This window comes from Xiphophorus couchianus, chromosome 4 (genome assembly GCF_001444195.1).
Source record: "Xiphophorus couchianus chromosome 4, X_couchianus-1.0, whole genome shotgun sequence".
Lineage (NCBI taxonomy): Eukaryota > Metazoa > Chordata > Actinopteri > Cyprinodontiformes > Poeciliidae > Xiphophorus > Xiphophorus couchianus.
Genome location: NC_040231.1, coordinates 27,134,666 through 27,161,029, shown reverse-complemented (window position 1 = coordinate 27,161,029; position 26,364 = coordinate 27,134,666). Strand labels below are relative to the sequence as shown.

At 40.4% G+C, this 26,364-nt stretch overlaps 1 protein-coding gene across 2 annotated transcripts in view; it reads left to right on the top strand.

The window, feature by feature from the left end:
- The first annotated feature begins 14,831 nt into the window (after nucleotides 1–14,831).
- insyn1 (inhibitory synaptic factor 1) overlaps nucleotides 14,832–26,364 on the top strand; it is a 61,939-nt gene continuing 50,406 nt past the window's right edge. The window contains exons 1-2 of one of the 2 annotated variants that reach the window (XM_028015258.1): nucleotides 14,832–15,500; nucleotides 16,019–17,655. In XM_028015258.1, the coding sequence (XP_027871059.1) occupies nucleotides 17,512–17,655 (144 nt within the window). In that variant the 5' untranslated portion in view covers nucleotides 14,832–15,500; nucleotides 16,019–17,511. Of the gene's footprint in view, nucleotides 15,501–15,625; nucleotides 15,819–16,018; nucleotides 17,656–26,364 lie in introns of those variants that run through there. The other variant, XM_028015259.1, reaches the window with a different exon arrangement.

Here is a 26,364-nt window from a genome sequence, read left to right as displayed (position 1 = left end):
TTTTTTTTGTAAAGACTATAACACATAGAAGAGAAACAAAAAGGATGTGCTGAATGCTCTTTGATAAAGGCAGTAATATTAAATCCAACAAAAGATAAAAAGAAACATACGATTATCCCCTTTTTTATGCATCAAAGTGTAGCTTCCTGATTCCCCAGAACCCGTTAAAAATCTGCATCAAAGTGCATGTTCTTGGCTGATGCATTTAAAAAACAGAAAACAGGGGGAGAAATTAGTTTTGGTGCATTTAATGAAAAGGAAAATATTATGATTTTGTCAGTTTTTGAACTGCCGATCACTGATCAGAGCATAAAGAAGAAATTACTGAATAATGCAAATCAGTTTCTGGACAGATGATTAGTGCATCTTCACTGATTATCAGTGCCATGATAGAAATTGTGTAGTGGTAAGACGAGTAACCAGAATTTTATTTCTCATATCATCATTCAATATGTAATTAGCAAAAAAGAAAGCTACAGAACAAAAAGACAAAACAAAACAAAAAACGTAGCAGATTTCCTTTTCCAGTCTGTTTTATTTTCCCTCAGAGTGCTGCACCACTATTTTAGCGGTAATGTCTGAAAGCCCAGTGGATACGATTCACATATGTTGCACAACAGATCAACAAATATCACACGAAAAAAACAGCGGCAATTTCCCAAAGTGTCTAAATCATTCTCTATTTATCCGAACAATCGTCTTTCAAAGGGCTCTAATTAAGGTCTTGACTGTACAGATAAAACATTCATAATCACGTTTTCCCTCCAAGAAATTGCCCTGCCAGAAAATGTGTTTTTCTTGACTCCATTATAAGGCAATACTCAAACCAATATACTTTAAAAAGGAAAAAAAAAAAGCCAACAGGTGCGTTAGGAAAAAGAGGGGAGAAAAATAAGGGAGAAAGGAGAGAAAGCACGGTAAGATTTAGAGCCAGCAGAGATGACCCACATTGGTGCGACTTGTTATGAATTCACAATGAGGCTGCTGGGCTTGTTAGCACGTGGCTCGGGAGGCAGGGCCGATGAGAGATGCACAGTCGGCTATCTGAGCGAGCCCGTCTGCGATTCCACCGCTCTCTACCTTACAGCTTCTGGCAAACAGCACACCAAAGATACTTTGTGCTTCCGAGAGAAAGGCAGGGTTAAAGAGGGATGACTGCTCCGGATTTCACAAGGAAACATAGAGGGCGTCCTCTGTAACATGAACATGCTGGGGTGAAAAGGAGAGGAAAAAAAAGAAGAGGAGATGAAAAGAAACAGCTAAAAGTGGGCAAAGTGCTGCATCAGTGAGGTATGGTAATAAGAGCAAACAGTGTCAAGATCACTGTGGGATTAAAGGCTATTGTAGGTCATATATTTTGTAATATTTCTCTGAAATTCCTTGACACAGACGGGAATTATCCACAGAATTCTCCGGATTCTGCGTGAGTACTGCAAGACTGTGTTTTCATCCACTCATGCAGATTTGAGCACCGTCAGAGCCAAGGCGACTGCACAGTTGTTCAGTTGATAGTTTACTGCCAGCAGGCTGGGGGTGATTGCTGCACCTGCAAATTAGCAACTCATGACACACACACACACACACACACACACACGCCTGCAGGGGTGTACTCTTACATTTATAGGGACTGTAATTATTTCCTTTTATTTTCTAAGCCAAAAAAAACATTTAACATCATCATCTTATGTAATTTAGAGATGTGACGACTACAGGACAAAGACCCCTGGCTTTCGGCTGATTCTGATTTCTCTCTAAGAGTTAAATTATAGGAAAAACCAAGAATGTTGTGGTTATGTTATGAAAAATAAAACAAACCAAAAATGAGTGGATGAGTTGATAAGTTCAGCAACAAATTCAATTGATTAACAACTGTTCTAGCGGCAATTTTGTGGAGAAGAATGTTTTTGAGAGATTAAGCTGTCTGGATGTTGCCACGGTGATGATTGTTTCTCTCCTAATCACTTCACTCTGACTTGTCTACTTTCCTTCTAGAGTATATTATTTGTTGTACGCTTCTTTTTTTGCCCTTCCAAGGAATACTTTCTCTTTCCATCAACGACATTTGAAATATTTATGTATATTTTAGTCTTCCTGACATGAGTGGCTGTAATTTATTGATGTCATTTTGACATGTAATTAGCATCATGTACTAGTAATTAGCACTGGCAGCACAGTTACTATTAATAAACTGCAGTTGCTGTTTGCATTCTTCGAAGAGCAGAGGTCCTCATCTTAAAGGTGCAGCATGCGACTTTTACAAAGAGTGTGTGATGAAACGGCTAATCTGTGAAAAGCTTCTGTTGCCGTCTGAAGAAATGCACCGCTCCCGACCAAAAACAGCCAGTCAGAGAGAGGAGGAGGGTCTTAGTGCTGTCAATCAATCTCATGTGCCACTGCTAAATGTGCTAACATCTTACCGATATAGGAAAAATGTTTTTCTGCCATCATTGGTGGTCATGCTAACTCCAATGACCATTTATGACGGGCTGTGCTAGCTGCAGAGAGCAAGGGGGGAGCAGCCTCACGTGGTGTGTGTGGTGACTGACAACGCTAAGTATTGGAAAATGTCAGATGCCAGAACAGTTTCTCCTACATCTGTACATTCCCTTTGACTTCATTTTTAAATACCTCACTGATACTGAAGACTTTGCGTCATCGTCCCTCAGTAGGAGTTTAGAGGAAACAGTGTAGCTTCTGCATGGTGCGGTCACTAATCAGATCAAATTTTGATTTCTCGGTTTACGTCTGCCAGTCACTGGTCAAAGTCAATCCATCTTAGAACCGACTTTTTACTTACCATCAGTCAGTTTTGGAGGTGAATTTTAGGTTTTCACACAATAGAATTGATGAAATTATGATATCCACATGACTGAAAATCTACAGAATAAATTTTGTTTCCCCCAAAGTTAAAATTGTGATCATTTCTATAATTTGTGTCGCGTACCTTTTGATTTCCATGCTGACATATGAGGCTACATTCATTTATATCAACAACCTGTGTAATGCTGCCACTTCTTCCCCACATCTTCCATACCATGGACTGTGTTATGATTTAATGTAAATTTAATAAAACTATATATTCCTTCTACTTTCTATAGTGCAAAATCTACACTATCCACATTTCTTAATTAGAACTGCAAATGTCTAGAACAAATTAGAGCAAATTCAGCAATTTAAAAGACAGTATAAGACAGTAAAAACAGTGGGAACAGAATCCTTACTAGTCATTTTTACCCTTTTCCTCTAAGATCAAGGAACCAGCTTGACAAACTATTCTACTCTTTTTTTTTTTCATTTGCTCAAACAATAAAAACTGAGAAAGAAGGAAATGAAGTAAATTAAAAAGAATACATACAGCAGTGATAGCCACCAAAAGGACAGTGTTGTGATCATACTGACAGCATATGGTTTTCTGTGGTTTCCTGCAGAGAAAGTCCATATAACACGAGCCACAGTATATCTCAGCATGCTGGGCTCATTTCTATTTTCAGTGCATCCTCACAGCAGGAGATAACCACAGTGACCCTCAGAAAGCGTGGCCAAGCCGTAACGGTCCCTGTGCTCGCTCATATGTTGGTGGTGTTACAGTTAGCTGCCTGTGTTCACACTGTTGCTTCGGAGGTAATAGGAGCTGAAGACTCTTTGTTGCGACTAGAACGTGGAGCGCTTTGGAAATGCTTTGGACATGCAAACAGGGGAAATGCTTAAACTTGCAATGTCTAGGAGGATTTTTTTTCTTAAAATCCACCCTTGTCCCCTAGAGGGGTCAGGAGGTGCTGGTGTCCATCTCCAGCTAACGTTCCGGGGGTCACCCTGGACAGGTCACCAGTCTGTCGCAGGGCAACACAGAGACAGACAGAACAAACAACCATGCACACACACACTCACACCTAGGGAGAATTTAGGGAGACCAATTTACCTGGCAGTCATGATTTTGGACTGTGGCAGGAAGCCGGAGTACCCGGAGAGAACCCACCATGCACAGGGAGAACATGCGAACTCCATGCAGAAAGACCCCGGGCCGGGAATCGAACCCAGGACCTTCTTGCTGCAAGGCAACAGCTCTACCAACCACTGTGCAGCCCTTTCTTAAAATCATTAGAGATTTACTTTCTTTTGTCTTCAGTCACTAATCTAATGCTTTGCTGGTTACATTTTTCAATTTCTGTTTAAATAATATTGAAATGAGAGCCAAAAAATAAAAAGCAACTCCGACTCACCTCTTTTTCCATAACTGAAAAATATTTGCTGAAAAAATACAAACTAGTCCAGATTGGCAATCACTAAAATCCTCATGGTTCAGTACTCAGTTCACATTTTTTCTCAACTATTGTTGTGAATTTTGCTAGTTTGTTTATTTGCTTCTATCCTTTGACATCCAGTAGTGAAATGCACTGTAGTGCATCAGTTGCACTATGGACTGCAAAATGTAGCTACTGGGAACACACAGCACACTACCTTCACAGACATTACAGATTTTATCAAAGTTTTTTGTACTTAAAAGAGACTGGGTTCTGATATTTGCATGCTGAATGTGCCTGATGATCGATCACAAACTGCATGATAGCACATGAAACCACATCGCTTCATTAGCTGTAAAAAAGTATAAAAAACCACTAAGTTCTCACTAAAGTGAAAGTGTGAAACCTCAGTTAATACAAAAAGTACACTTGATTTAACTCAACAGCCAATCATAATCCATCCCAAGATCATGTTTCAAAAAAGTAAAAAAATAAAATGTTGGGTGCCTAGTAACAGCATAATGTATGTGCTTGTCCAACACTGAGCCCTTACCAGGCTTTAAAGCTGCAGCATGCAACTTTTATAAAAAGATATGTTTTTTTTTTTTTTTAATTTGTTAAAACTGTCACTATATTGAGATACATAATCTGTGAAAATAAAGAGCTCCTCCAATTCCTTCCTGGATTACTGTTGCAGTCTGAAGTAATGCACCGCTCCTGGTCAAAAGCAACCAATCGGAGACAGGAGGAGGGTCTTAGCGCTGTCAATCATAGTTGTGAAAGTGCTGCTCAGTGCAAATGGTAGAAAAATTACTTAACATCCCTGAAAAACTGTTTATCCTCCATAATTGGTGGCTAATTGGCCTGAGCTTTTGTGACAGACTCTACTGTCAGCAAGAAGTGGATAGCATTCCAGATAGCAAGAGAGAGATGATAAAAAGGGGGCACACTAACATGATTGACAGCGCTAAGACCCTCCTCCTGACTGTTTGTTTCCAGGTAGCACTGGGAGTTCTGGGAGAAGCAGAGGAGCTGGCTCATACAGATTATCATACCATACTGTCACGACATAGTGACAGTTTCAACTAATAAGTAAAAAAAAAATATTTATATTTTTTAATAAAAGTTACATACTGCAGCTTGAATTTTTTTTTAACATTTGGCCAAGTGGAGCAATGAAAGTGAGTGAGGTGGAGTTGACAAGCTACGAAAAACAGAAACACTTCTGAGGAACAGCGATGAGGCAGAAAGGATGACAAAGAAGCTGGCAGAAACTTTTGTTCCAAGTGACCAACCTATCCCTGTTGTGGAGAGCACAGGTTTTTGTTTCCTTTTCTTGTTGTGCTGGAGCAGTAGTATGTTCTGTTGACATAACGTAGCTGACACAGCTGGACCTGAGCTGAATAACAACAGTTCACCATCACCTGTGGACTATGTCACTACCTGGCCTCGTTCCACAATGAATGGATTTTTCAAACAAGCCTTTGAGGGGATGCTAAAGAGCAGGGAAATAAAAAACAGTGTTGTTTAAGTGATTATAGGTGACACAGGTGGAACATGCTTCAGCTTGTTGTGCACAACGGGCTTTATTACACTGCAGCATCGCTGAAAAAGTGGCTACTGAGTAGAAGGCAATTGGTAACTTCAAGTACTTTAAGCTTTTATAGAAATAATTAGATGTCAGTCATCTACCGGCACAGATTTTAGTAGTGTTAAGAGAGAGGGGGTGTCATTTAAACCTGCAGTACATAAATTTTATAAAAATAGATATTTTTTTACATATTTGTCAAAGCGTCCACCATGTTGTGTATTTATTATGTGCCAGATTATTTGTGAAAATATCAATTTCCTCCATCTGTTCCCTGTGCTGCTACCGCCATCTGAACACATGCACCGCTTTCAGTCAAAAACAACCAATCAGAGCCAGGGGGAGGGGCCTAGAGCTGTAAATCATCCTCATGAAGGCGCTGCTAAAACTGCAAATGGTGGAGAAGCAACTCACCCTAACAAAAAAATTGTTAATCTGCCATAATCTGTGGACATGCTAACTAGCCTTAGCATTCATGACAGGTCCTGCTGACGAGGAGAAACTGTATAACAGCAGAGAGGAAGGAGGGAGGGATTGGGGGGGAGCCGCACACACACAGAGTTAAGACCCTCCCCTGGCTCTGATTGGTTGTTTCTAGTTAGCTTGATCTTCCTGCCACCAGCCACCACCATCTACAATAACTCTTTCAAGGATCCTAATTAATGAGTTGCAACAACATTTAATTTCCCTTTGGGATAAATAAAGTATTTTTGAATTTGGTGTCAGTATTGTGTCTTACTATATTTCTCACACAAAGCGACATGGAGAAAACACAGTGTTTGGAAGCGATCAAGTTACTATAAATGAATCAGAGACGGGCGTAAATGTCTTCATCCAAAGCGAGTGTTTCTTCATCAGTGCAGACTGAGCGTCTGCATAGAATAACATGGGCTTAAGTAGAGATATTTGGTCACTGCTGCAAAATGTGAGTGGCGGTTGCACTGATTTCGCCAGAGCGGAGCAAAGAGTTAACATTCATTCCTACCACAAAATGTTTCCTCCTGTGCAGAAGTCTGGCAGTGCTTAGACGGCTTTATTTACTCAATAATAATAATAATAATAACTCATAGTGACTCAGATCGCTTCACATTGGCATTCACAATAAAGAGAAATTATGTTCATCATTTCTAAACGATGCTATGTTGTAAGTAAACTTTATCCTTTATGAGCAGCTGGTATAAGTTGTCCCTTCAGTAAGTAAGGATTATGCAAAAGGTAAAAAAAAAAAAACACTTTATATTTCTCAAAATCTTCTGTTTTGAATTGCCCTGCAGCCTCTTTGCGAACTCAGAAAGAGTTTTTTTTTTCTCCATTTCTTGCCTCGGCTTCAAATATACTCAATCATTCATAACCTCGTGTTTACTTTGGTTATTGCAGCCGTATTATAAGATTTCTTTGAATAGATGCATAATTTTGAAAGCAGGGGTACTTTTATTTGAATGATGTCACATGTTGATCTGAGCGGGGCAACTCGTCAGTCAAACACCATAGAATTGCTGTGAGGAACAAGTAGCTCATTGGGTTATTAATATCAGTTTTAATCTCAATTTAAGTACATTTGTTGCGGAAAGGCTTTGAAGGCTTGTTCGAGAACATTAGCAAATCAATCGATTTATCAAAACTTTATTATTATTATCACTTTTCATGAAGTCAAAACAAAATGAGGAAGGTGCAGTTAGGTTGGTGTGAGGCATATTATCAATCATATCCAGGAGAAAGAACAATATTAATTAGCAAATATAGTTTTCATTTCCAATATATTCATATTTTGCCTCTGTTTGTTTTTGTTTGCTGCAAACCTGTAATGTTGTAGATCCAGAAAAAAAATCAATTGTCATAAGCATAAATTAGGTTTGACAAACAATGTATTCATGAACAGGGTTCATAAACAGTTATTGCTTGTTTTTGATTAATTAACATTGTTAATAGAAAACTTGTGTTTTTCAGATTCACTTTGGCTTACACTCTATCCATTTCTCAAAGCCTTACAGATCCACAATAAAAGTCAGGATGTCGCCGCATTGTTGTGAAAACGCACTGAAATTATTGAAAGTCAGTGCATTCATGTAGATAATCTAGAATGCATGCGAGAGAGTCATGTTTAAAGGAAAACTGTTGCAATCCTATTTGTTTGAGAATATTCTTGTTGGCATGGCTACGGCATTTATGAAGGCAACCTTTGCTACGACGGGATTTCGTTGCCTTCTGAATAACATCAAGACAAATGATCACAGTGTCTGGTCAAGCAAATGAGGAGATCAATCAACTGTTTTGACTCGGAATAAATTAATGTAGGCAAAATGGAGCATTCATCAGCTTCAGAGCAGAAAGCCGTCTTTGCTCTGAGGGAAACATCCTGCTCCTCTCTGACATTTGACACCTCAAACAATCACTAAGAAAGATGTGTAGTAGGTACTTAAGGTAAGACGATAGGCTTTTTTTTATGACATTTACTCGGCAGAAAAAATGCTGAGCTCCACCCCCGCCTCCGGTGCCCAAAACCGCTGCGAAAACTTGCAAGGTTCATCAAAAGGCAGCCCTGTTTTATCACAAGGATTGCCGCGTGCCTCGTTTCAGATTTACACCAGCGGCGACTAAAGGAAATGAGACATCAATCACTTAAGCTTCTTTTTACTGCGCAAGAGCACTGATCCGTCACAAAGTGTTATAGTCGGATACAGGCTCGACTCCGCCGCACGAGTCTTTTAAGAACACACACGCAGTCAGAGACAAACACAAGTTCGCACAGGGGCGAGGAGGGAAATATCAAAAGGTCAGCATGCAGGCTGGTGTCACTGTGAAACAGGCCGGGGCTGAGCTCTCTGTCCCACACTGTTTGTCTGTGTGAAATGAAGGACAGCAACGGCAAAACCGTGAACAAGTGTCAGTGTTTATGTTTGATCATGCATATTTTATTCACCAGATGCGTCTCTCGCGACTCCTTTTTTGCTCCGCAAAAAAAATTATGATTTGCAGAGATTAAAAAGGAAAACCCTTAAGCCTCTTAGCGAGAGCGCTTTTTATTACTCCAAAATTATTAAAATACATGATTGTAAATAAATTATGTGGGAGGAGAACAGACTGCAAATTTTTTGGCTCCAACCTATTTACATTGTGTGCCAGGGGGTAAACTTAGAAAGTCCAGTTATCTGAACTCCCGCTGATCCTGTTTTGTGTTGACACAGGTTTTCTTTCACACAACATTTGTGCCGTGCAACATATACAGCAACCTATTTCCATGGGGCATCGAGGTTAGACCAATCTCATTTAACTTTTCTCTGCTTTATCCTCCATTTTACTCTGAAATTTGTGGAGAGAAAATGCTGCCAGCCACAACTACACAACAGTGCCACATGATGGCCAGGGAAGGAAAAGCATATTTGGAGACATGAAACAAAAAGAAAAAAAAACAGCGTTCCTTCTCACTTAAAAATCCTTTTTTGGTAAAAACAAACAAAAAAAAAGTCAAGAAAATCACAAGTCCTACATCCACTTTTTATTTATTTTTTCTTTCCAGATTGTGTAATTTCTAAGTGATCCAATGTTTTGTTGCATTAGTCCAGTGTGTGAAAACATCTGGAAAATGATATGACATGATAATTGGGCAACAGTAGGGTCTATGCTATGCTAAACAGCATTACTATGTCTAGATATTTGTGTTTTTTATCTATCGGCTATATCTGGACTTTTCTTGCTGATAATTTAAGTTTGTGTGTCATTCTCATATTGTGAGTGCTAAAGAAAAGTTTAGGGTCTTGAGGACTCAATTAGAGAAAAGTTTTGCTTCAGGGGAGATGATCTGCAAAGAAGAGACACCATTTAGGTAAATAAGCTTGAAAATCAAGGCAACCTTTTGAAATAGACTTTTCTAACCTTTTTTTCCCCCCCCTAAACATCATTAAAGGGACGTCAGCTCTCTTCACAAAGATGCAAATAAATAGTTACAGATTATTGACAGGAGAACTTTATTTTAAAACTTCAGGTGGAAAGCGAAGAAAAACATGTCTGGTAACTACCCGGGTAATATCAATTTGCTATATTTGTTTTAATGTCAAAATTTTAAAACTGCTAGTAAAGCATTTTACTTAGATGTTGTTTTTGATTGTTTTTCTTAAGTCTGCCTATCACAATCAAAATAACAATAAGAGAATGTTATAGGTAGCAAAATTATTTCAGCTGCTGTTTATTATTGTTCCCCTAGAAGCTGTTAAATATATTTTTTTATATGAATGTATTTTTTTTGTCTGTAAAATCCACCTCTGTACTCCCGGGGGATTTTATGTAACAGATGAATACGAAGTGCCATGTAACTGCAAAGGGGAAAATAAAATGGTTAATGGTTTTTGATATTTCTGAAATCAAATTCTAAAGAAGTATGGCGCGAGTTTTTACTCGGCTGCCTTCTTCCTCGATTCTTCTATGTAAAATTAGATTACATGATTAGTGAACATCACGCAACTATGTGTAATTAAAAACAAATTTTCTGTGAAGGCCTCAGGGGGTTGGTGGATCAATAAAACTTTGAAAAGTGCTCAGTTTCCTGAACACTGATGCACCAAAACAAAATAAAATTCACGTATTACAAGTACACAATTATTTACTTTTGGTATAAATATCGATAAAAATAGAGTTGCTCTTTAAAGAATGAACCACTAGCATGAAGACCAAGCAGTACATCACACCGACCGTGGACAAAGTTGTGGAGTTAGCGTACGAAAAGAAACCTCAAGATTCGAGCATTTCTTTAACCTCTACCTGGAACACAGCGGAAGCAATGCACACCTGCAAATCTGGTCAGACACAGCTTTCCACCTGAACATAGAGGTTGGCAACAAGAGAGTTTAAGGCAACAGAGACGTTAGCTCTGGTAATCCTGGAGGAGAGGTGAGAGACATGTCAACAAGACAAATATTTTGTGCCCGACACAAATCTGACCGTGTTTCCTCAGCGATTGCTGAAAAAAAAAAAAGTAATAAGTTTCATGTTTCCAAAAATCACATCTCTGTCTAATCTGCTCTGGTCCGATTAGGTCAAAATAAAACTTTCTGAACAAAATGCTGTCTCTTAATAACTTTGGTCAAAGATTAGTGTTTTAAATAAAAGAAAAATGCTCTTTTTATGCAAAATATGCAAAGCATTTCCACAAAGAATGACAATAATAGTGTCAGAAATATTTTTTTGAAAGTTGCTTTTTGTCTTTTTGGTTGCAAAGTGTGCGTGTTTTTGATGTCATTTTCTATTAGAAATTTAACAATACAGTGAACACACTTCAGCAAAAGTTTGGTTTAACCACCAAACGTTTACACAAAAGGAATGAACATGTGTTCATTCCTTTTGTGTAAAGGTTTGGTGGTTTTCTTTCATTTAAAACTTAAAAACAAAAATAAAATGGAATTTCTGTCATTTAAAAATAATACATAAAATATACCTATTTTTGCTTAATGCAGCTCATTTGTTTCATATAACTTTTGTGGCTCCAAGTCAATTTTGTTTGGTTGGATCAAAGGCAAAAATTGACCCTCATGGCTGTGAAGGTTGCTGACCCCACATCTAAATGAAGGAAAGTTATTAGCCTGGGGTCAAGGCTCACCTGCCAGGAGAAAAAACATGCTAAACAACAAAATGTATTTTCCAGTTTACATTTTACATTACTTTCTGTTGGTCTATTACATAGAATCCCAATAAAATACTTAATATGAACAGCATAAACTGTTCATATAATACAAAATAGTTTGAGGGTTTAGCCTGATAAACCGTGGAAATATTGAAGATGCTTGTGCACTTCTGCAAGATGCTGTGGGAGGGGAAAAAAAGATATTTGCTGCATCAACTAGGGGAAAATGTACAGAAATACAAAATTTACCTCGGGCTTTATTCTTGCAATATCAAATTACCAGTCAGGACAAGAATATCCACGTTGATCTTTATGTGTTTGGTGGGCCTGTACCTGCACGAGCATGTGTTTATGACCATGTTTATGCATCAGACTGTGCCCAGCTAGAAAAAAATATATATATACTCTATAAAGTGTCTCTATAAACATGGCACAATAAATCCCTGGCAGAAATATTAAGTGGAACCAATATTTTGCTAGAGTCACCGGAGATTTCTAGTAAAACTCACAAGTCATGATGACCTAAGCATTAAAACATGTATTTTACAAGAAGGAAATATTCCCACTCCCCTGCCATAAAGGCATCACTGCCCTGCAGCTAATGGTGTCCAACAGTGCAGACGTTTCACAGAAAGGCCAGCCACCCATACATTTAAAGGATAAAATACACAGAGAGCCTTGCAAAAGTATCCATACATTTTGAACTTTATCATGTTATAAAAACAAATTTCGTTGTGTTTTATGTGATGACCAATAAAAGCTATCGCAATAAAAAGAAAAGTGTCGAAATTGCTAAACAAATAAAAATCTGAAGTGTAAAAATTGCATTTGTTTTCAACTCCCATGAACTAATACTTTGTAACACCAGCTCTTGCTGCAAACCCTAAGGGGATTTTTAGTTCCAAAGTCTAATCTTTTTGGCTTCTGTTCTATTTATTGTCCTCCAATATATATATATATATATATATCTTTTAATTTAGATCTTTTTTTAGGCTCTGTATTTAGATCCACCCATTCTCCCATAACTGTGACCAGTTTCCTTTTCCCTGCTTAGGTAAGTTATCTTCGCAGCATGATGCTGTCAGCTCCATGTTTCACTGTGTTGACGGTGTGTACTGGGTAATTTGCAGCGTCCATTGTTCTCCACATGAGGTGTGTTGCATGTGATACGAAATATTTAACTGACCAGAGCGCCTTCAGTCACAGCCCTACACGGCTTCTGACCAACTTTAGCAGGAACGCTCGTCATTTGTTTCAAATTATCGCTTTGTTGGCGTCGCTTTTCAACAAAGACCAGATTTATGGAGAGTACAACCCAAACGCCACCCTGTCAACTTACTTTCCCAACCAAGATGTTGATGACCAGCTCCATCGAGAATTACAATTAATATTTTCCTTGCACGCATTAGCAACTTGGGCAGACCATGTAATACGTTTGCAGATTCATACTCTTTCTGTTTCTGGGTGATGAATTGAACACAGTTTGGTGAGATGTTCAAAGCTCGGCATAGTGTTTTCTAATCTAACCCTGCTTTAAGCTTCTCCCCAACTTGGTCTCTGATCTGTCGGCTGTGTTGTTTTTACCTTTTATGTACTCGATGTAAGCTGCAATTAAATTAAACACTTGTAGTTTCCCTTAACCCGTTGGGTTGCTTGCAATTGGTGACTTTTGATTTTATTCAGGTATTCAGAAACATTTTGACAACTATGTATATTTTTGTTCCACTTTTAAACTGGGCATTGCTTTGAGTGGGTTTATTTTTATTATTCACTTGTGTGTTTGCTTATTTCATACATTTTACGGTTTAAAATGAACATGTCACATGCTGATGTAAACAAAACTTTGAATTTGAAACGAGTAGTTGGAGGGAAAAAATTTGCTATACCATAAGCAAGCATCAATCAACCATAAACCATGAAGATACATCTTTAAACACAAAACAGGTCATGTTTATATATAAGCAAAAAAAACAACAAACTCTTGTCCTTGAAAAGATACAACACTTCACAGCGTCCACATACTTGTTGTACCTCAATATATATATATATATAATTTTATCTTAAGAGTTAAAATTGATCTACTCTCTGGTTTCTTTAGACAGATTGTTCCTCAGATTTGTTCACATTATATCAAATAAAATACATCGAAGTTTGCAATAGTAGGTCAAATGTGTTTGTAACACAACTAAACGTTTGTGACACAAACAACTAAACTGACTGTTTGTGGCACAAACAAACCTCTACATCAGTTGTCTTAAACTCCAGTCCTCAAGGGCCGGGGGTCCTGCAACCTTTAGAAGTTTCATGTTTTCAATTGGCTCGTTAGTAGGGCTCTGTAGAGCTCAACTGTATTCTACTGAGACAGTTTAGCCATTTCATTCAGGCGTGTAGGACAAGGGACGCATCTAAAAGTTGCGGGACACTCGGTTCACGAGGATTGGAGTTTGACACAGCTCCTCTACTTGTTGCAACGTTTGAAATGTTGAGCTTCCCATGTATGAAGGGAGAAGGGAATGTGAAAAGGGACTATCGAAGAAAACATGCAGAAGGACAAATGTCTCGACACGAGCGGCTTGTGAGAAGCATATTGTCCAAAACGAAGCACGGACCATGTAGAAATGCGAACGACGATACGTTTCCCTAACTCCACCGAGAGCCATAATGCATTTTAAAACCTGAGGCGAAAACGTTGATGAAGCCCTAAGATGACACTGCGTTGTGACACACGTGTGAAAGACTTATGCAAAATGCGAACTTTTTTTTTAAAAAGTAAAACGTGATCATTTATTGATCAAAGAAAAGACGCAAAAGAGTTTATTCTCTAGCACAGAGTATTCCTCCAATTGGCCTCACAGCGTCAGCGTAATGCCTCTGATCCGAATGGCAGAAACCACCAGAGAACACCAGAACAAACAGAACCGCATGAAAGACCCACCTAAACCTACGTCTGATGCTCATCCCTCCTCACAGTTATGCAAAGGAATACATGAGGCCCTCTGGCTGTTTACAGCAAGCTATGGTTCCAGCATCCTCTTGAAAGTGAAAACTTCACAATTTTGAATTCGGTTTTGAGCTTGCACAAGATTGTATTTTTGTTGTTGACTAAAGGGCCTAATGAAGAAGGTAAGGGAGAGAAAAAGTCATGCCGCTCCTCCCTCCCTACCTACTTCTGTCAGTTAGATGAGGTCATCAAACACCAACCTGCTTTGTTTATTAATGATGTAACATCCAGGGTTCTTTGGACACTCGGTCCCTGGGGGGGCTGCTTGGCAGGCGGCAGAAGAAGACTTCAAGTTGATTTAAGAGAGATAACACCCTCAACACAAAACAGTGACAAAAGCTGGATGGGCAGAGCGGGAGGAGATAAGCGAGGAAGTGTCGACAGTGGCGGAGAGGAGAGGAGGCAAGAGGAGGCGCTGGATGATACGCTGCGCCTTTAAAGCAGCAGGCCCCTCCTCCACAGAGCTGAGCCGAGGAGCCGAGTGGTGCTGGCAGGAGCCTGAGCTCCACGATAAACTCTGGCATCAGCTCCTCTTCATCCGGCAGTCAGCGAGGACACAGTGAGGGTGCAGGGGCAAGAGAGACAGGGACGGAGAAAGAGTGACAGAGACGGAGGGAGCTGGAGAGAGAGAGAGAGAAGAGAGACAGACACACAGTAGCAGGCCAAAAACACTGAGAGGGTTGCTTTATTTTTTTTTTCCCCCCTCAACGTGCAGCCTCCAGATGGGATGACGGGTGGCAGCGCTTTTACGGCAGCGCGGTTGTCTGAGTGACGGCAGCGGCCGCATCACAATCCAAAGTAGGAGTTCTCCTCGCCTCCCCGGCTCTTAGTCATCTTTTGCCTCTTCTCTCTCTCTCTCTCTCTCTCTCTCTCTCCTTTTTTCCAGAGTGCTATCAGGGCCATTCATCGTTCCCATCTCATGCCCCCTGCCTCCTCCTCCTCTTCTTCATCCTCCTCCTCCACAGCTCCATCCTCCAGTTGTACTCCTCCTCTGATGAGCCACAACCTCAGAGTGAAATAACCCTGCTGATAGAAGCTTCTCTCTCTGTCAAGACAGTAAGTAGTGGGAGGAGGGGGGTAGGGGGGTGGGGTAGGAACTCTGCATGTGTGTGTGTGTGTGTGTGTGAGAGAGAGAGAGAGAGACAGCGCAAGAGTGTGTGAGAGTGTGTGTGTGTGTGAGTACCAGAGAGAATGTGTGGGTTTTGTGTGAGAGACAGTGAGAGGAAGAGAGAACAGCAAGACGGTGAGAAGTGTGACTGTGTGCGACAGAAGGACCTCAGAAGAACCGACTGCTTTGTGCGCAGTTTAAGTAACCGTGCTGTGCCTGGACAGTGGGCTCTAGGCATAGCAACAGCATAGTGATGTACAGGGAAGGTGAGTAGGGGTGTGTCCTGGGTGTGTGTGGGGGTGATGCGAGAGATGTATTTTGAAAGCTGCAAGACATCCTTCCTGCCGCTGTGTCCGTCCTCAGGTCTCTCACCGTTTTACGTGCCATTGTGACATGAGGGAAGGCAGGTGAGACGGGTCAGAGTGAGTGACGGATTTGCTCTCTGTCTGTCTGTCCGTCCGTCCAGGTGCCATGTGCAGTTGGCCAGCGCACCCCATGGTCGTGGCAGCGCCCTGCGTTTGGCGAGAGTCTCTCCCCCCCGTTCGTTCGCTGGGGCTCCGTCGGGAAGCTTTCATGGGATTTATTCTGTGCTGCCGGATGGCACAGAGATCCCTTCCCCTCTGAAGAGACTCTGTGGAGAAAACTAAGTACATGGATAAGAAGTCAAATAATTATCCAATCACAGCACAAGCAGGCAGACTGGGTTCCCTTAGCAACAACTGAAGGAGACAAGAATCCTTTTTTTTTTTCTCTCTCTTTCTGCTCCCTTGGTTTTTGGGCACACCCCTGTGGACCGCCGTGGGTCAGTGTTTTGGAAGAGGAGTTGGAGAGCGATGTTGCATAAGACGATGTGCCACCCGGATTCCAGGGGATGGTACTCATTTGCTTTCCGGCCCCCCCATTCACATGTCTCACTGGGACCATGATCGTTTGTAATCCCTCCACAAATTGTCATCACAAGTCACGTTCTGCCGGCTTAGAAATCAATTCATTCTGATCCCACATCACCTGGAATGAGCTCCGCATTTAGGAAGGGGGGGAGATTGGATGCTGCTTTGAAAAAAATAAACAGTCCTTCACCTCAGATCTTTCATGGACAAAAAAAAGAGGTTAGACCACCATCTGTGAAGATATTGGATGTGAGACAAAGTTCATTTTGATTTCTAAGGAGAATCTTTTTTTTTTTTTTTCCTGGGGGTAAGAGGAATATTCCCCCATTTTCCAAAAAGAATCCATCATTTATTTTATAGACAGCAGCCCTCACTGGGGGACTATATTTAGAAGCCAAATCTTGTCCCCTCTGGATAGCTGGGAGAATAGAAACAAAAGATCATTGTGAAAACTGAGCCACTGCTGGGATTTTCTTTTCTTTTTTTTTCTTACTGAGGCTACCGTGTATGAAACTCACCGTTGAAAAGGATTGACGTGAACCTCTCCGCTGTTTTTACTTTTCTATGTTGGTCTGCGGTGATGTCACCAGATGAACAGGATTGTGCAGGGAAGGAAAAGTCGTCTCCCCTTATAGACGGGTGTTTTCAAAAATAGCACCTACCTGGGAACAATTTCAAATATACACACTTGACAGATGAGTTGAGTTGGCTCAACGTGGTTATGTAAGAGTTCCTCACCAGCTTCAGCCCATGTGTTTTTCCCCCCTCTCTCTCCTTTTTCAATGGATTTACTCCTTTCAACTTTTCCCATGCTGACTTTCTCTTCATCTGGGGAAGTGTCTGCCAGAAGGCATGGATTTCAGAGCGTGACCCTGTGCCAAGTGTGCAGGCGAGGCAAGGCGTTTCGGCTGCCCAGGTGCTTTTAAGATGTTGAGGTCTCCCTGCGTGGCCGGGGCCCCTGTTCGGATCAGTAGCACTGAGGCTCCTCGTAGCCAAAGACATGGACCCCGACTCGGCTCCCCCATGCCCTCAGCCTGTTGGCCACTGGCCCCACGTTGCTTTGTAAAGGATGTCCCTCAGCAGAGCTCCGGCCCGGGACACCTCTGAGACCCCCAGCCCGAGAGAACGCATCCGCAGCCACATGAAGATGGTGATCGACCAGCTGGAAGGCATTCTCAAGGAGCTCAAGGATGTGGCCAAGGAACTCCGGGAGGTGAGGCTCGAGAAATCAGCTTACAAGTGTCAAAGCGTTTTGGAAAGGATTTAGAGGGGAACAGGGAAAGAAAAGACACCGGTACGGGAAGAGGGGAAAAAATGTTATATATATATCGGGTTCTAGGTGGGTTGGGTCTAATTAGGTATAAAATTCCTTTGCAGCGTAGAGATTTTTATTAAGATGCGAAAAGGGATGAGATATCACTTTTTTTTGGTTTACCACAAAGCTGACATGCTTTCACAGTCAGCAAACAGTTGCTTATCTGCTACTTACAAACGTCTTGTGTGTTCAGTGGCGTCTTGTACAAAGGTGCAGCTGGAAAGCAATAAAGCCAAGGCTGAAAAGGAATAAAGACGCAGGCTTAGAGAAGCTACAGGACTTGGCGCCGCAATAGTTATATAACCATTTTGTTAAGGATCATCTGGATCCTTACTGTATTTTTGCCATGGTAACGCTGGCGTGTGTGCGTGTTTATGTGTGTGATTTAGCATTTCTCACCTTGTACAGCCCATTTTTTCAAGAAATACTACATTGTCAAGACCCACTGCTCATTTTGGTGGCCAAGGCCTAGCTTCCAAAAGATGAATTGCTGTTTTTGGGTTAAGGGTTTGGCTTAAATCTACGGTGTGAACTGAGTATGGGCTAGGATTAGGGGTAGCCATGTTCTGGTAAAGATTATGCTTAGGTTAATGGTAAGGCTATAGAAGTGAATAAACAGTGAATTGAAGTTACTGCAAAGTCCTAGTAAAGATGGAAAAGCAGGATGTATATGTGGTGTGTTTAGGTTAGGATTAGGTTTAGGCATTACCCTAATCCTAGGGTTTAGGGTAAGGCAATAGAAGGGAATAAACAACGAGTGGAAGTTATTGCAAAGTCTTTGTGAAGATGGAAAGACAGAATGTGTGTGTGATGTGTTCACAAGCAAAATGTCTGGGAAGAGATGATCAAAGACATGCTTTTATGGGAATCTTACATGTCTTACATGTGGAACTACTGCAGTTGGACTGAGGACGTGTGTCAGAGCGCTGATAGTCAGAGCCTGTTCATACATGGGGGACTACAAAATCTCATCAGGATCTCCCCCCTTGCAGGGTTCTCAAAGCAGTGAGCCCTTCTTCCCCAGAAATAGATGAAAAGAGATAGACAAAGACAAATGAAGCACTAGCAAACAGTTACACCTAACCCACATCTTCCTTGCACATCACACGATTAGACAGAGGAGGAAATTCTGTTGGTGTGCATGTTGTGTGTGTGTGTGTTGAAGAAGTCAAATGGAGGATGTTGGAGCACATAATGACCTGAAGGAAAGGACGCAGGGGGTCTGAAAGCTGTCATAACTCCCTCCATCACTACATGAGAACCAGCCCTACCCACGCCTTCTCCACCCACTGTCCCACTCACCGCGCTCTGCTTGAGCAGTCAGGAGGTGCAAGGGCACCGCTCGCAGTGTGCACCTTCTCTCTGGCGAGCAAGAGAAGCCGGCCCACGTGCGAGAGTGATTGATGATTATGGGACAACTGCAAGTGGAATAATGCTGGCTGGAGCTATTTATAAACAAAAACACAGCCTGTGCCTCTGCCAGCACCAACGCATATCACCATTCTTATTCCAGACCCCGTCAGAGAGGGCTGCACAAAGTGGCTCAAATGTCATTTTTTATTGGAAGAGCACAATCCCACATATTGAAACGGCGACAAAATCACTTTAGCTACAGCGGCAGCCATAATACCCATATCAATATCGTGCAATTAACTGACCTAGGAGACCGCCACCGGTTTCAAAGGAAGAAGAAGAAACGGGATCAGTGTTGCGCCGTCAGATACGCCGGACGCCTACTGTTCCATAAAACATCTCATTCTTGGCCACATGAAAGGAAGGCAATAACAGATAACAACTGTGACATAAATAAATGATGAGCCACTACGTGAAAGAGATAACTTAGCGAAGGAGCAGTAATGTCTGATTATCACCCACAAGGTCCTTGGGGACTCTAGGGTGCTAAAAGGGGTTAAAGCAAACACTCCAAAGCACAAGCTGTGCAGAAGCAAACAAAGGTGTCACTAAATTTGCTTCACACTGCAGCGTTTATAGACGCACATGGCTTTTGTGCCAAAAAATTAATCTAAAAGAAGTTTTTCCAAGTAACAACATGACACTTTTTTTGTCTTTATTTTTAATTGTGACACTGCAATACAATCTGGCTTCATTCAATGTTCTGGTCTCATTTATTTCCCCAAAGGGATAAAGCAGATTGAAGTTTCTCTTTAGTCTATCCCTTTAAAAGTCAAGTGGATTAAAGAGTCTTAATAAAGTCTTACCATTCTGGTCAACATGGATCCTACTCATCAGCTGTTAAAGATGTGTCTTTGTCAGGTTTTAAACCATTGGAAATAACACCTTCAGGAAATGTGTGTTTTTGGAGAAAGTATTCACACCCTTTAAGCTGTATTTTCAGATTACAATCACATATTTTAATGTGTTTATCTAGATTTCATATGATACACAGACCGTAGTGAATCGACATGGAACTTTATTAAAGTCTAAACACTTAAAATCAAAATCTGAAAGCAAAGTCAGTCCTGTATGCCTAGATGTGACGTGTCACTAACAGTTTTGCATAACTACAGGCCGGAAGCTGCGTCTCTATTTGGAACACAGCCCATCAGTCAGACTAGCCAGAAAGTGTCCTGTTTTGTTGTTTTGCAAGTCTCTGTCCTGAGTCCTTTGGACTCACTTGGTTTTCCTCCAGGATTGCCCATGCATTTTACCATCAACTATGATAAACTTGCCCTTTTTTTGCTGAAGAAAATTATGATGCTGCCACCATCATGTTGCGCTGTGTGGCAATGGTGTGTCCAGGTCTTGTCTGTCTGCATATGTTTTACAAAACTGGACATGAGGCGTTTTATGGCTTTCCTACAGCATTGGTTTTCTCCTGGGCAGTCTTCTTCACAGACCAAACTTGCAATCAGAGTGTCCACAAAAAATTGTTGTCCTGTTCACAGATTTTTCCTGCTAGCTCCTCCACAGTTGTTTCTGTTTTGAATATTTTTCCTTGAACAATTCATGTCCACAGCGTGGGGTAATGCTGTAAAACTTGGCCGTGCGTTTGACCTCTCTGCAACTTTATCCTCGATCCTGCCATCCATGTTTCTTGGGCCACATGATGCTGTTTGTTTCGCCAGCGGTCCCTTCTAGTCTTTTTAGGCCTTCACAGTAAGACTGGATCCAGATGAGATACGATTACACACGGAGGTTTGTTGTACTAACTTCTCAGGTTACGTCTGAAGGCAAATGATCACAGCAGATTTTGCTAAGGAATACCACAGAAAAAGAGGCTAAAAACATGTACATTGTTTGTGGGGGTTTGTGTGTGTGTGTGTGTGTGTGTTCGTCAATCACAGTAAAATCAAACCATATAAATAAAGAATTGTGGTTATAGCTTAAAAATAAGTAAAATCATTTTTAAAAAGTTCAAGAGATATATTAATTTTGCAAGGCAAATTAAATAATTTATGTGAACTTGAGGTGTATTTAAAGTGATTGATAATACTTTTTTAAAATAAATGATTGATAATTGAAAATTATTATTATTAATAATAATAATAATAATAATAATAGCCAAAGTCAAACATTCAGTACTGTGAAAATATTCTGGTAAGGAGCAAAATTTACTGTTTAACTTTGATAGGATAAATAGTGATAATGATGATATTGGGTAGGTTTGCACATAAAAGAAAGAGCTACGTTATGTTATATTTTCTTGACTACCACTTGTTAGCAAAATACATAAGCCTAAATTGTTATTTTTATTTAGAACAAAAATCCCCACGAGTAAAAACAAGGAGCTGAAGTGAGGTCAAACTGTTCTTTGCTGTTTCAGCTACAAGCTCTGCATGAAAGCCACTAAGTTTCAAAAAGAGGTCACAACTTAGGGGTCTTACTTTCTTGTCTGCCAGCCTTCATCATCCTCATTGCTCCCTCTTCCCTGGAGCATGTTCTCAACTCGCACCTTAAATTCGTTACAAAAGCAAGCGTCATCATTTTTAACGGGGAGTTTGAGTCTCTATGACAACACCCGGTGAGGTCTGAGCGAACCCTGTGGTGAACTTACTGTTTAACTTTAATCACCGTCACAGTATGTAAATGGAAGGCAGTGGGCTGTGATGTTCATGTGAGGCATTTACAGATGATACTTTTCTTCAGCAAAGCATTTTAACAGCATTGCTGAAAATACTGAGCAGTTGGATGGACCTTGAGAAGGGAACACAAGGTTTTGGGGTTTTATTTTTATTTGGAAGCGAATAGAAATGCAGTCCTGGGACCTTTTCTTTTTTTTAAATAAACTCTACAAAACATGCAGTTACTCTACAAAACATGCAGTTATTTTTCCCCATGCCCAGTCTCTGAAGCTGACATTTAAACCCAACTTTATTTATTTGTATATTTATTTATTTGAATTAGAAAGTTTTTTAAATGCCTAGCATCTATGTATTGAAAAGATAAATTTAGGATCATCCAAAGCAACACAATTTTTTTGTTTTATTCATTTCTTTTTATTTTTTTCCACAATTGGTTAGGTCTGAGGTAAAACCAAGACTTAAAAGCTACAATTTGCAGCATTTGGTAACAGATCTTCTAAAATCCTTTCCAAAGTTAAATAAAAAATAAAAAAATCTTAGTCTGAGTGTGTGTATGACAACTGGACAACCAGTAAATATTATTTCTACAATGATGTAGAGACCCATTTTACACATTCCCACTGGCAAAAACCACATATGGTGAAGTTGCTTTTCTTAAACCCTGGATTTAAGTGGGGAAATTAAAGGAAAGAGTAAAAAGCAGGTGTCTCATAAGAGATGTCAATCTTATTTATTTATTGTTTTAGTTGAGTTGCTGTCATTATGTTCATTGGTCAAACAAAGCATACTCAAGCTATCTCTGTAAACTTCAAATGTGGAGGCGAGGGTCTTAAGTTTGACATCCAGCATCAAACTTTGAAGCTTTTATTTTGAAATATAAAATAATGAAGATTTGTAGTTCTTGTGCTTAATAAGACTGTACCGTGGTACATAGATAAAGACACTGCTCTATATCAGAGTAGTGGGTACTGTACTCTGTAGAGAGCGATTTGCGAACAAATCTGTCTGCAGAATTACTCATAATGCTGTTCAACGTCACAGAGATATTTTACCATTTCGAATGAGTCTGGACTGGACAGATTCTTTAAGATTCTTTTCAGTAGTCACACATTGGATTTTGTCTCATTTCCTGAACGCGAAATTGAGTATCGTCGTTTCAAAATCGGGGCGTATTGCTCCACTGAGTGAAACTAAACACCAGCTGCACTTGTCTTTGTAAGAATCTCTGGCCTACAGCAGCTTTAAGCTTGTTCAGGATCTTTTTTTTCCAAATGTTGATGTAATTGTTATTGTCACCTGCTGGTGCAGTAAAAGCATTTGGATGTTATTGGGCCTGGAATCTGACACAATATGTAGATGCACAGCATCCAGAAAAAAATGTACCTGGAGCCATACTCCTCTGATTTTAAAACATTTTTAATCACATTGTAAATGTGATGCCCCCCCCCCACCAAACCCAGAACACAGTGTATGTCTAAAAAGCCTCGACTGTGGATAAAAACCCAAAGGAGACATCAAGCTTATCACTGTTTTGTACCTTGCTGGATGGCATCAAACAACAACACTCCTTTACTTGTGAAAGAAAAATGTTACAGCGCACGGCTAGTTTCCTCCCTTCAAGAGCCCATTACTGTCAATTGAAGCCTGTCTTCCTTTTGAATCCCATTACAGTTCTCATGACAGGTAAAATGAGACAGACCTAAAGGAAGGACACAGGAAGGTAATACACTGATAAACTACACCATTTGTAATAACGCACTGGCATGAATGGCGTCCGCAGAGGAAATAATTCATCGAGTTATTGTGTCAACCTTGGGCATTAGAGAAGCGTGGGGAGGAGGGGGGATGGACTGGAAGGAAATATCAAACTGCAAAAAAAAAACCCTGCAGAAACAGAATTTCAGCACAAAAGGGTAACCGTGGAGACACAGATGTCGGAGTTAACCCATGGTGTTAACTACAGACATTCAGCATGGTAAATTAAACAGATTAATGAAGCGCTAACAGATTGAGACAACATAAAAGCAGTAATGACGTAGGCTAAAAGGGGAGGGGGAACAAAACGGGGCGGGAGGAAGCTACACATGTCTATATGGAACCAAACAGGAATGATGGAGTGTTATTATGCGGATGTAGTTATTATGCAGAATGATAGCAGGAGCTGCAGATCCTTCATGTTGGTGCTCATCCCAAGACAAATGAACACAGGAAGGCAATCAGGATTCGTAGAATTAAAGCTCCAAGAGGGAAGGATGAATAAAAGCTCGACAAAGAGCAATTATGATTAGCCTTTTGGTATTTGTGTGCATATGCTTATGTAATGCAGGAGGCTGGCCTACTAAAGCTCTGAGAGGGAGGATATAGCCGACAGCAAGAGACGACTGTCAGGTAAAATCTGCGCACTTCAAATGTCAGCCCTTTTTTTCTTCTTCTTCTTCCAAGAAGGAAGCACTAAAAGCAACAAGAGTAAAACAGGAATCAACCACCAAGTAGTTTCGAGTTTAAAAATGTGCAAAGGAAACACAGACACAATGTTTTCCTGTTGCAGAAACAAGGGATGAATTCAACCGTTTTTTTTCCCCTTAAAGCAATCTGAGCCGTGTAATTTCGCTACACTGTCTGTCAAAACTAAGCGTTTCTACTAAAAAAATGGAGCGTGTCCAATTAAAACTGCCATAGGAGAAATGTGGTGACCTCTCACATCCAAATTATTCAGCTGTTAAACAGTTGTGTGAACACAGAGATAGAAATCAGCAACCGGTGGCATCTCCTAATAAATTCTAAAACCAGTAATAATAATAATAATAGTAACAATAAAAAACAGACTTCCACATTTGGGAGGGGTCCCTTTCTAGTAAAACCGAACTGAATCTGTTCCAAACTCAGAGGAAGCCGATGGGAGACTGAAACCAAAATCAAAGAGCTATTTTTCCTCTGAAGGGCCATGTCCTCTCCTCGCACTGTTGTCCCTGCTGATGCTGCTGCTGAGCAGGCCAGTGAGAAGAAAACTGCTTAGTAGATGCAGTTTAATATTAAACCACAAGTGTGGCTACAAGCTGCTCTTTCACTGACGGAGGAACAACCATAAAGGATTCCAGCGAGACACACCGAGTCCATTTGGTTGCTTTAGGTTATTTTTGCAGGGATGACAGTCTGGAAAATTTACGGGCATGTGGATGAGACTGGATTATTATAGTCAGACCATATCCCAAGTAATATAGCATCACCATCTGGCTAGACGGGTTTGCGATGTTTTATGATAAATGAGTGTTATTTAGTGAGTTTTAAAGCTTTCTGTTAGATTTTGAAAGTAGGAGGTATCATGCAAAATCGACTCTTTTGAGCTTTATACCATGTTATAATGTCATTCACATACATGGAGTGTTGCTGTGCCTCATCCAGGCATGTTTGAGAAATCCTTGAATCTCTCGTGGCAACCGTGTAGACGTGCCTCAACACCTCCTCATACAAAGCACCGCCTATTTACTCAACAATCCGGCTAGAGGCTTCAGTCGCCCAGCCGAGCTCTCGCCCCACAGAGCACTCCGCCCCCTATGCCTTCCCCTCACAGCTCCCCCAGACTAGCGGCAGCAGCAATTAGCAAACACCTAGTGGAACTGTGCACCTGCTGAGCTTATCGTACGAACTACAAAGCTCCTAAGAACAGCTGTAAGCGGCATCAATGGACAGCATGGAGAGGCATTGTTGTGATAATGTGCTAAAGGAAAGGACTCTTTGCTACTGTGAAAGAGAAAGATATTCTTAAAGAGACACAGACCAAATTCAAGGTGTTAGGTACAGTTACGATGCAAAATCAAAATTCTTTGAAGTTGTTTGTGATTTATATAGGGCAATATAGTTTTGATTTTGGTATAAAATGGCACTATACTCCTGAAAAATACATAACACTCTCTTTTAACACGGCTTTCTTAGATTAACGACACAAATACTACAATCCCATTACAAACCATAGCTATCTATGCAACAGATAAAGGCCCAAAAGAAAAGCATTACATGATTATTTTTGATTGTGTAACATAATGTTACACAATGAACACATCACCCCTGCAGGGTTTTTTTTGTTTGTTTTTTTTACAAATCAGCTGCATAATATAGCTCAAAATTGTTTTTGAAGTATTACTTTACGCAATATGAATATCACAAAAAATATCAGCTTATTGTACAAGTACCCAACATACAGACTCTATGCTAGTAATATGTTTGTGATTTTATGCAAGTGCATCAAAATGGAATTAGGGTGTTCTGAAATTGATGAAATTATTTCTACAGCCTTTATTATGTCTTTCCTTTTGGCTAAGAACCTGATCCAAATGTTGAAATGTATCAAAAGCCACGTCGTATCTCTGTGACCTTCATGAACCACAAAATATTCATTATGTCCATTTGGTTCTTCTTTTATTTCCATTTTGCTTCTAAATGCCTCTGTGGCATGTTTCATATTTATCAGAAATCAGCCTTGCTTCAAAGGTCTTGCACCCAGGGTTTACCCTACTCCTCCACAGCAGACTGCAAACTTTCCAGCTGAAGATGCCCAGTTAGCCTG